General features: G+C 42.7%; 1 protein-coding gene across 2 annotated transcripts in view; it reads right to left on the bottom strand.

Moving 5' to 3' along the window:
• LOC139553492 (collagen alpha-1(II) chain-like) overlaps positions 1 to 11,495 on the bottom strand; it is a 77,329-nt gene extending 65,834 nt beyond the window's left edge. Inside the window, exons 1-5 of one of the 2 annotated variants that reach the window (XM_071365882.1) lie at positions 11,180 to 11,495; positions 6,303 to 6,512; positions 3,217 to 3,233; positions 2,459 to 2,491; positions 172 to 204 (exon numbers count right to left, since the gene is read on the bottom strand). In XM_071365882.1, coding sequence (XP_071221983.1) covers positions 172 to 204; positions 2,459 to 2,491; positions 3,217 to 3,233; positions 6,303 to 6,512; positions 11,180 to 11,270 — 384 coding nt within the window. In that variant the 5' untranslated portion in view covers positions 11,271 to 11,495. The remainder of the gene's footprint in view (positions 1 to 171; positions 205 to 2,458; positions 2,492 to 3,216; positions 3,234 to 6,302; positions 6,513 to 11,179) is intronic. The other variant, XM_071365891.1, reaches the window with a different exon arrangement.
• Positions 11,496 to 11,716: the final 221 nt, after the last annotated feature.

Below are 11,716 nucleotides of genomic sequence, written 5' to 3'. Positions count from 1 at the left end.
CCAAAATACCACCATATTCCCCATATAGTGCACTACTTTTGACCAGAACCTCAAAAGTAGTGCAGTATATAGCGGAATATAATGCCATTTTGAACGCCAGCACACACATAATACAGGACGCTATTAAAGATGATAAAAAACCGTGGGGACATGTTCAAATGGTTTCCATACCAAAGGGCCTCCAGGTCCTCTTGGTCCTACGACCTGAGAAAGAGGAAACAGAAGAAGAACTAGTCACATTGTAGTCAGTCGTGAGGTTTTGTCTACGTTCAATCCAGTTTTTTTTTTATATCTCATTTACAACTGCGACCTGGCCAAGATAAAGCAAAGCAGTGCGACACAAACAACAACACAGAGTTACACATGGGATAAACAAGTGTACAGTCAATAACACAATAGAAAAAAGAAAGTCTATATACAGTGTGTGTGATTGATGTTAGAAGGTCCACCTAGCACTTATAATGACTTTAAAACCAGACACAGGAAGTCCCCCCCCCCCCCCCAAAAAAATGATGTTAATTTTCTCATATTCTTTTGAATTGGACACGTGAAATATAAATCTGAACTTTCTATCCGCTCGATGTGCTGAAAACAATATTTTTAATATTGTTAACGAGTTTAAGGATAGCTGTCAAAAAGTTTATTTCCCCTAATAGTATACCGTTGCTAATCACATACATTTCAAGGGCAGGCATAATAAACGACCACAAACAATGTCCTGTTATTTCCTGGAAGAGAATGAAAGAGAGAAATAGAGAAAGAAAGGGAGAGAGATAGATAAAGAGAGAGAGAGAAATAGAGAAAGAAAGGGAGAGAGATAGATAAAGAGAGAGAGAAGTAGAGAAAGAAAGGGAGAGAGATAGATAAAGAGAGAGAGAGAAGTAAAGAAAGAAAGAGAGAGAGATAGATAAAGAGAGAGAGAAGTAGAGAAAGAAAGGGAGAGATATAGATAAAGAGAGAGAGAGAAGTAGAGAAAGAAAGGGAGAGAGATAGATAAAGAGAGAGAGAGAAGTAGAGAAAGAAAGGGAGAGAGATAGATAAAGAGAGAGAGAGGAGGGTAGAGTAGAATAAAGTATTTACATGTGCGTAGCAGACAGTGGGGATCAACTCAGCTCCCTCCTCACTCTCTCTCTCTCTCTCTCTCTCTCTCTCTCCCTCCTCTCTCTCTCTCTTTCTCTCTCCCTCCACTCTCTATGTCTCTCTCTCTCTCTCTCTCACTCTCTCTCTCTCCCCCCGCCCTCTCTCTCTCCCTCCGCTCTCTATGTCTCTCTCTCTCTCTCTCTCTCTCCCTCCTCTCTCTCTCTCTCAATTCAATTCAATTCAATTCAAGGGGCTTTATTGGCATGGGAAACATGTGTTAACATTGCCAAAGCAAGTGAGGTAGATAATATACAAAAGTTCTCTCTCTGTCTCTCTCCCTCCGCTCTCTATGTCTCTCTCTCTCTCACTCTCTCTCTCTCTCCCCCCCGCCCTCTCTCTCTCCCTCCGCTCTCTATGTCTCTCTCTCTCTCTCTCTCTCTCTCTCTCTCTCTCTCTCTCTCTCTCTCTCTCTCTCTCTCTCTCTCTCTCTCTCTCTCTCTCTCTCTCTCTCTCTCTCTCTCTCTTTCTCTGTCTGCAGCTTTATACAGTAGGGATCTGATACTACTGCTGAGAGGGAATGGAGGAATGAAGGTTTTGTTTTGTTTGGCTGTCTGCCTTCTGAGTGGGCTAACCCTAACCCAAGCCAGCTCTAATAAACTGAAATAAAGCCAGGCAAAATAAACTGAAATATGGGTTAAATGTGTAGTAATCCTAACCAGACCTGACCAGGAAAAATGACTCAAATATAGGCCAAACCTAACCTGGCCCAATGGATTGAAAAGTGGGCTTGGTATACCCACAACTAGCAAACTGGGCTAACCCTATCCAGGTCTAGCTAATGTTATCATCTTGTCACCCTTTTATGTGCTAATTTGTTAAAGCATTTTGAGCTGCGTGAAAGGTGCTGAACAAATCAAGTGTATTGTTGTCATGGTAATGAACGACCTTAACAGCCTTCCACGACCTCTGTTCCCGTATTCATTACCAGGACAATCCACTTTACGGCAGGGAGAACGATGCAACCACCAGTAGTTAATACTACACTGTCATAGTGCCTTATTAAGTGGCCTTAAGTTCAACGTTAGTGCCTTTACAAACGATACTTAACACAGCAATACCCGTCACCGTGTCACCATGTTCTGTTGCTCATTGTGCCTCTACAAAAAACACACACAAAAATGCTCAGTGTTTGATTCAAAGTAGTGATAATCAAATGTAGGCCTAGTGTTTCCTCGACCATGTTATAGGTGAGGCAAGCCCCTCTGCCTGGAAATGCAACAAGGGACAAAAACACTACTGTAGACCAGCCAGAGGTGGCAAAGATATGAAGACCGTTATCCAGATAGAGGTGTAATGTGGACCGTTAGCGTTTACTCACATCTGTGATATCTCCTGGTTCCCCTTTCTGACCCTGTTGGGAAAGAAAGACAGGAAGCAACAACATGAGTGATTCTTTAGGAATAGAGAATAGAATAGAGAGAGGACCTGCATTCACCCTGATTTGATTTCTATAACTGTCTACCCCGTCTATAAAGACACAGTGATATGAACGGCAGGCAAGTCGATCCTCCGGAAGACAAACAGAGAAACGACACCAACAACAAAGTGAGACGTAACATTACAAAATGACTCCTAGACCTACTTGCTTCACTCCAAACTGAAGATCCTTTTAACTAGACCTACTTGCTTCACTCCAAACTGAAGATCCTTTTAACAATATCACTTATCACTGCGCTGTGACGTAACTCTGGCAACCATAGTGAAACAGAGCAAACTTCAGTGTAGATTCCAGGCTAAGACCTTCTCATTAGAGACATAGATGTGGTATGTGCTGTATGAGGCTGGAGAAGACATTGTTATTAACTGTCTGACTGCTGCTCACATAAAAGAATCACCTCAATCTGTCAAAACACAGAGTTTAGCTTTGGTATTAGTCCAGGTTCACAGCTAATTGAAGCCCTCACAGACACACAGACACACAGACAGACAGACAGACAAACACAGACAGACAAAAACAGACACACAGACACACAAACACACAGATACACAAACACACAAACACACAGACACACACAAACACAGACAGAAACACAGGCACACAAAGACACATACATACCCAACCCAACATTGTCTCACCTTAGCTCCGGGGGACCCTGTTGGTACGAAGGAAGAGAGCGATAAAAGGAGAGAGAGAGAGAGAGAGAGAGAGAGAGAGAGAGAGAGAGAGAGAGAGAGAGAGAGAGAGAGAGAGAGAGAGAGAGAGAGAGAGAGAGAGAGAAATGGATGGATGTTAAAATAATGGTGGTGAAATAACCTACTGGGTCTGTCCTCCCTCACTGCTAGCCAGACAGACCTAATAACCTCAATTACTGTATTCTAAGAATGCATCCCAAAATGGCACCCTATTCCCTATATAGTGCACTACTGGGCCCTTATGGCTCTGGTCAAAAGTAGTGCACTATATAGAGAAGAGGGTGTCATTTGAGACACAGCCTAAAGCACCAGAATGAAAAAGCATTTGCAGACCACCACCCCAAATCATAGTGTAGATACCCCCCAAAAACCAAAGAACCCATGCGGATTTGGACAAAGTGTTGGTTGTAGCACCATCTCAGGAGGGGACAGAAGTAATGCAGGGGAGAGGGGTCATACAGAGCAGGAGATACAGTACTCAAAGTAGAGTAGTCAAATACAGTAGTCAAATACAGTACTCAAAGTAAAGTACTCAAATACAGTACTCAAATACAGTACTCAAATACAGTACTCAAATACAGTACTCAAATACAGTACTCAAAGTAGAGTACTCAAATACAGTACTCAAATACAGTACTCAAAGTAGAGTACTCAAATACAGTACTCAAATACAGTACTCAAATACAGTACTCAAATACAGTACTCAAATACAGTACTCAAAGTAAAGTACTCAAATACAGTACTCAAATACAGTACTCAAAGTAAAGTATTCAAATACAGTACTCAAATACAGTACTCAAATACAGTAGTCAAATACAGTACTCAAATACAGTACTCAAATACAGCACTCAAAGTAGAGTACTCAAATACAGTACTCAAATACAGTAGTCAAATACAGTACTCAAAGTAAAGTACTCAAATACAGTACTCAAATACAGTACTCAAATACAGTAGTCAAATACGGTACTCAAAGTAAAGTATTCAAATACAATACTCAAATACAGTACTCAAAGTAAAGTATTCAAATACAGTACTCAAATATAGTACTGTCGGAAAGGTAATAGATAACTTATTTGCCGTCTAGTTTGTTAATTAGTGTAATGACTTAAAGCACTGAATATCATATTGTATCAAGTAAAACGGAATCAAAGCAGTATAGGTCATGTCCTGTATAAAACATGTGTAGAAAATACAAACGACACTTCTGCTTTCAAAGATACTCTTCGAACGTATTCGATGACAAACTTTTGATTGCTCAGTTCAGATCAAAAGAGCTGAGTTGACAAATCCCATATGGCTTTGGCCACATAGGAGTTCTATCTCACAACAGGCCCCTCATTGTTAGGATATTAACCCAGGATGTAAACCCTGACCGAGTCTCGGGACACAGCAGAATTAATGCTATTGTTTTAACACACTGTAATACTGTATCACTGCTCTAATACCTCTCCACCTTCCATAGAACCTCTCTCTCTCTCTCTATTCTCTCTATTCTCTCCCTCTCTATTCTCTCTCTATTCTCTCTCTCTCCCTCTCTATTCTCTCTCTCTATTCTCTCTCTCTATTCTCTCTCTCCCTCTCTCTATTCTCTCTCTCTATTCTCTCTATTATCTCCCTCTCTATTCTCTCTCTCTCTCCCTCTCTATTCTCTCTCTCCCTCTCTCTATTCTCTCTATTCTCTCCCTCTCTATTCTCTCTCTCTATTCTCTCTCTCTCCCTCTCTATTCTCTCTCTCTATTCTCTCTCTCTATTCTCTCTCTCTCTCCCTCTCTCTATTCTCTCTCTCTCCCTCTCTCTATTCTCTCTCTGTCCCTCTCTATATTCTCTCTCTCTCTATTCTCTCTCTCTCCCTCTCTCTATTCTCTCTCTCTCTATTCTCTCTCTCTATTCTCTCTCTATTATCTCTCTCTATTCTCTCTCTATTCTCTCTCTCTATTCTCTCTCCATTCTCTCTCTATTCTCTCTCTCTCTCCCTCTCTCTATTCTCTCTCTCTCTCTTTTTCTCTATTCTCTCTCTCTATTTTCTCCTTTGCTGTCTCTCCTCTATTCTCTTTCAAATCACATGTGCTGTATTCTGCAGAGCAAAAGAGAGAGAGAGAGAGAGAGAGAGTCTGCAGCGGTAGTCAGTATGCTCGGCCATGTCTGTTAAAGTGAGGTAATGACTCCCACATGTGATCATCAAACTGGTGCTGGCTGGCTGGCTGGCTGGCTGGCTGGCTGGATGGCTGGCTGGATGGATGGCTGACTGGATGGATGGCTGACTGGCTGGCTGGCTGGCTGGCTGGCTGACTGGCTGGCTGGCTGGCTGACTGACTGGCTGGATGGCTGGCTGGCTGGCTGGCTGACTGGCTGGCTGGCTGGCTGGATGTCTGGCTGACTGACTGGAGCAATATTCAAGCAAGATGGGCCCAAGGTGAGCTGAACCAACTATGGAAAAATAACGTTGAAGCAGCATTTCTTTGAAAAACATTAAACAGAAGTGTCATTCTGTTGTTTGTTGTTATTTGTTCTTCATTATTTGTTTTTTGGGAAAAGAACAGCATACACCAACATTATATAGGGCCAGCATTATATAGGGCCAGCATTATATAGGGCCAGCATTATATAGGGACAGCATTATATAGGGCCAACATTATATAGGGCCAACATTATATAGGGCCAGCATTATATAGGGCCAACATTATATAGGGCCAGCATTATATAGGGCCAACATAATATAGGGCCAGCATTATATAGGGCCAGAATTATATAGGGCCAGAATTCTATAGGGCCAGCATTATATAGGGCCAACATTATATAGAGCCAGAATTCTATAGGGCCAGAATTATATAGGGCCAGCATTATATAGGGCCAGTAATATATAGGGCCAAAGCCACAGGTATCGGTAATGGTATAGGCCTAAGGCAATAGCCATCTTCTGTTGATATGGCTTATTCCTTATGCTGCTTTTCTCCCAAAAGTAACATTATGAATTCCACAGACAGACAGTAATTTATTTATGTGTGATAAATAAATAAATAAATTACGACCACTTGGGGGAGCTTCCCCGTCCCGCACACAGATGGGGCAACACTCTCCGAATGGGATCTCGGGTTTGGGGCAGTCTTTAATCTCCTCGCAGATTATTTCATCACACAGGACAGTTCCCGTGTCGCACACACAAATACGACACGGCTCTGGTTTCCATACGTCCTTGTCACTATAGCTCTGTCCGTCCTGCATACAGCTGCCTATGTCCTCTGTGAGTGAGTGTGTGTGTGTGGGTGTGGGTGTGGTTGTGTGTGTGTGTGTGTGTGTTTGTGGGTGTGGGTGTGGGTGTGGGTGTGTGTGTGTGTGTGTGTGTGTGTGTGTGTGTGTGTGTGTGTGTGTGTGTGTGTGTGTGTGTGTGTGTGTGTGTGTGTGTGTGGTTGTGTGTGTGTGTGTGGTTGTGTGTGTGTGTGTGTGGTTGTGTGTGTGTGTGGTTGTGAGTGTGTGACCAGACAGGTGTGCAGCACACCACAACACAAGAGGCCAGAGCAGGTGTGTGTGGTGGGAGGGAAGAGAGACAATAATGCATCATTAATCAATTAATCAATCAATTACCTAGGGATAAAACGTCAGTTAGTGGCTACTCATTAGACAAAATGGCTACAATACATTTAGCTGTAAACAACAAAAGTCAAAAAAAAAAAAAAAAAATTGAAATACCAGACTGAGGCAGAACCACAACACAGACAACCCAAATATCCAAAACTATTGAAACCTTTGTTTGTTTATAGAACCACCATGTTCCAGGTAAACTGTATGACCTGTCAACACATCAGCTGATTTAGAGGCACACAGATACACTGTGAGACCAGCACCAATCACCTGCAGGTTCATAATCAACCACTAGGCGTCAGCAGCATCTCACAAAACAGGCTGTTTGGATTTTCTCTCTCTTCCAGAGCATCCTGAGACATGTCTCCATCATTTTGGATCAGTGGACCATGTCGCAGGCCTGAACTTCTCCCTTCAACATCGAGGAGCCATTTAAGGCAAATATAACAAACGGTAGCCTACATAGACTCAGATGCCCAAACACAGGCCTACTGCACATGTCTCATTCCCTTGTCTAAAAGCTGTGTTTGTTGTCTTTTGCCATAGGCACGGAATGACTTTCTCACCTGAAGCAACGAGTGACACCATTTTCACATAGACTAGGCTACACGCAGTGTTCAAACAAGGTGTTTGAGCATTTAACAAAAAAAAAATATATAATCTGGCAATCCAAGGGATCAATGTCTCAAACCAGAAGTTATCATTCTATCAAACTACACCACTAACTCAACGCCATGACTGGAACCATCGAACCTCGCAGCTGAAAAGCGCCGGAAGTTAACGTTGGCAGCTCGAGGTCAATCAGGCCATTCCATTAGGCGTCAAGTGGACCGTGGAAGGAGAGGAACAACGTGGAAGGAAGTCAGAGTAAGTACAGTAGCTACATTTAGAGTCCTGGGGCCTGGTCACGTCTAGGTAACCAACAAACCTCTGTAGGTCATGAATGAGGTCCTTTCTTAAAGGGACAGAGCTACTGCCTTGTACAAACATAGGGTCATTTTAAACCCCATCTGGAAGCCATGAAACGTCATAGAATGGAAAATGGACAGCTTTTATACAGAAACCTTAGGGACTATACTTGGTGGGGTGAATTAACATATCTCCTCAGTCACTTGGGTTAAATTAACATATCTTCTCAGTCAGGTGGGGTGAATTAACATATCTCCTTAGTCACTTGGGTTAAATTAACATATCTCCTCAGTCAGGTGGGGTGAATTAACGTATCTCCTCAGTCAGGTGGGGTGAATTAACGTATCTCCTCAGTCAGGTGGGGTGAATTAACGTATCTCCTCAGTCAGGTGGGGTGAATTAACGTATCTCCTTAGTCACTTGGGTTAAATTAACATATCTCCTCAGTCACTTGGGTTAAATTAACATATCTCCTCAGTCACTTGGGTTAAATTAACATATCTCCTCAGTCAGGTGGGGTGAATTAACATATCTACTCAGTCAGATGGGGTCAATTAACATATCTCCTTAGTCACTTGGGCACCAATGTAAGACCTATTGAAGCACTGACTAAGCAACGTTAGCTATTTCTGTAGAAAAACATTTTCTGTTGGATTCTGTTTCTGTTCTATTCTATCTTATCTGATGAATAGGACAAGTGGTGGTCAGAAAGTGGGATTTTGGTTCTTTATTGCAAACACAAGGATAGGCCTAATCTGTGCTGCAGTCTTCCTGAGTTGGCTACGGACTACTCTTTCCTCTAGAAACAAAATGGAGGATGGAACATATTAAAGTGAAGGCAGGTGTGTGGGAGAGACGGATGTTGGAGTTAACTATGGTTCCCAGCTGAATTTGTTGGAACTTGCTGGCGGAGTATCGAATACCTTTTTTTCCCCTCAGCTTCAACCTCTAGCCACAAGTCTTCCATGGCATGGCGATATAGAATATGTCTCAAATGGCTCCCTTTTCTCTATTTAAGGCTCCCTATTCCCTATTTAAGGCTCCCTTTTCTCTATTTAAGGCTCCCTATTCTCTATTTAAGGCTCCCTATTCCCTATTTAAGGCTCCCTATTCCCTATTTAAGGCTCCTTATTCCCTATTTAAGGCTCCCTATTCCCTATTTAAGGCTCCCTATTCCCTATTTAAGGCTCCCTATTCCCTATTTAAGGCTCCCTATTCTCTATTTAAGGCTCCCTATTCCCTATTTAAGGCTCCCTATTCCCTACACTCTTAGAAAAAGGGTTCCTAAAGGGTTCTTCGACTGTGCCCATAGGAGAACCATTGTTGGAGAAAAGGTAGAAGCCTTTTGTGTTCCATGTAGAACCCTCTTTCTACAGAGGGTTCTACATGGAACCCAAAAAGGGTTCTACCTGCAACCAAAGGGTTCTTCAAAGGGTTCTCCTATGGGGACAGCTAAATAGCACGTTTTTTCCTCTAAGAGTGTATGTGCCCTGGTCAAAAGCAGTTCACTAAATAGGGAATAGGGTGCCATTTTTGGACACACAGATTGAATACCTTCTCACTCAGCTCGGCCCTCTCCACATAGGCCTATCCTTCCATGGCATAGCCAGGGAGGTAAAGGTAGTGGACCGACCTCCTCCATCTTGCAGTGACTTGATGCCCGCCAGGTACTTGGAGCTACTGCTCCCCTTTGAGCCTGCTAGTCTTGCGGCCTCTAGCCACTTTGGCCACTTTAGGACTTCTTAGCACATCCCAGTCAGAAATATTTCTCTCTCTCAGGAGAAGAACGACTTCATTATATTCCAGGGGCCCCAGCCCACTCCGAAAGGGTAACCTGAGACTGTCTGCAATTTCATGTGTTTTATTTGGGAGGCCAGCACATTTTCCTTTTTTCTCTGCAATGTTTCTGTATTTTAAAACCCCCCACCCTAGCCTCTCTCATTGTCTTTGCTACTCTACTATTTATTGTGGAGCCTTACAATGTCTCCACTGAGCTCTTATGCATAAAATAATGTGCCTTAGTAGATTTACAATAATAACCCCCCCTGTCTCTTTTATAATATTTTTGTTCCAGTAGTCCTCATACCAGATTATATTTATGTCTCCCTCTCCTCTGACTGTCGGTGCCTGGGGCTGGGTAAATCTAGGAACCAGATGGAAGCACTCAAATCATATGGATTGAACTTTATTCCTGGCTTCCGTCCACCAGTGTCTCTATAACGGCTACCTATCCTAGTCTCCTAAACTTTCCCCCGTAAATAGGATACAATATTTAAAATAATCTATTCATTTTGTTCAATTTAATCGATTGAATTGATTGTCACGCCAAGTTTCAATATCGCTTCTTAAATTTTGGCCAATGGGTATAGGGAGGGATTTAAGTGGCATATAATCAGGATATCAGAATATTAGGGTCATGTGTGGCGGGTTATGATATGGTAAGGCGGGTTATTAAGATATTCATATAATAATTCCCAGGTTTCGGCACATAAATAGATTTTCGTTATGTTCCACCGTTCCACCGTTCCACCGTTCCGACTCCAACACGCCTGGAGTTGCCTCTGACAGGAATGGAATGTTAACTCTTTTCACACAAAGGCCTTTGAGGCTGACCACCTTTGCTTGGTCTCGTCGTTTGTTTTGGTCCCCACAGTCTGTCTCAAAATGAACGAAGTTGAGCGCTGTCAAAGCGCTCTCGGAATGTTTGCAAAAGTACCCGCAGGTGTTCAGCCCAGCGGCAGCGCAACTTGTGAGAGGAGTGCGGGTGGAGGATAGCCGGGTAGCTGGGATAGCTCGCGGAGAGCTGCGGAATCCTCTACCCTACCAGAGTACTTCGATCTGTATGGCATATAGTAGAAATTCCGAGAATCTTCAACAGCACATCCTTCATTGGCTAAATCAAATGACCTTACTGCACTTGGATCAACAATATGAAAACAGTCAGCAACTCAAGATCAAGTCCATCACTTTTACGCACATCATTGGAACTCCATTGATCTACGATAGTTGTAAATTCGTTATAACTTGTGACATTCACAGCTTTGCAATCGAAAGTGCAATTTGAATATAAGCAATTAGGCTCACAAGACACCTTTCCCTTATCCATCCACGCACCTTTCCCTGGCTTTGTGGAATGGGAATAATCGGCAATATCCTTTGTGTAACGGTGAATACAATCGCTCAAGCAGAAAAACGATGTCCAACAATTAAATATAAAATACATATCATATTTACAGTGTATCCCAAATATATGTGACTTATTGCCAGTGATATACAAAACTCCCCCCCCCCCCCTCCAGTATAAAAGTTCTCAAAAGTATAATTTGATCTTCTGTTTCAGTTAATTTAGCATTTCAAATATTTTCATAAACTTTTTTTCTAATAAATATTTTTGGGGAGAAAAAAAACTGCCACTTACGGTCTTCGTCCTGACATTTGACAACGGCTAATAGAATGACTTGGGTTGCTACAAGTAGCAGTACAGTCCTCGAATCCACAAAGCTAAACATGTCTAAATGTTAGACATGCAGGGCCTTTTGGGGGAGAAGAAAAAGAAAGGACGAAAGGAGTGGACTTCTCTCCTTTTTGTGTGTGTGTGTTCCCAGTTACAGAGCCGAACCATACATTCAACCACCTTCCAAAAATAAAAAAACCAATGGGGAATCCAGACCCCTCCAGAAACGTAGTACCGACCCGCGTCAGATCAGGCACTGCAGTTTTATGTGTCCGTTGCCTTCAATGAATCTTTGTATATTCCCAAATATCAGGCCGGCCCCTTACCCCCTGTCAAGCTGAAATCGGAGACCCGTTTCCCACCCATTCTGTCTGTCCTGAAGTTCTATTCTTCCACCCTGCTCAGACCCCTCCTTCTTCCATGTGCTACTGAAAAGGGTTACCCAAAAAGTGAAACTTTTTTTCTTTCCAACTTGTCTGGGCTACCTTCCCCCTCTCACCG

The sequence above is a fragment of the Salvelinus alpinus genome, chromosome 2 (assembly GCF_045679555.1).
Source record: "Salvelinus alpinus chromosome 2, SLU_Salpinus.1, whole genome shotgun sequence".
Classification (NCBI taxonomy): Eukaryota; Metazoa; Chordata; class Actinopteri; order Salmoniformes; family Salmonidae; genus Salvelinus; species Salvelinus alpinus.
The sequence above is the reverse complement of the archived record's forward strand: the minus strand, read 5'-3'. Positions and strand labels throughout refer to the sequence as shown.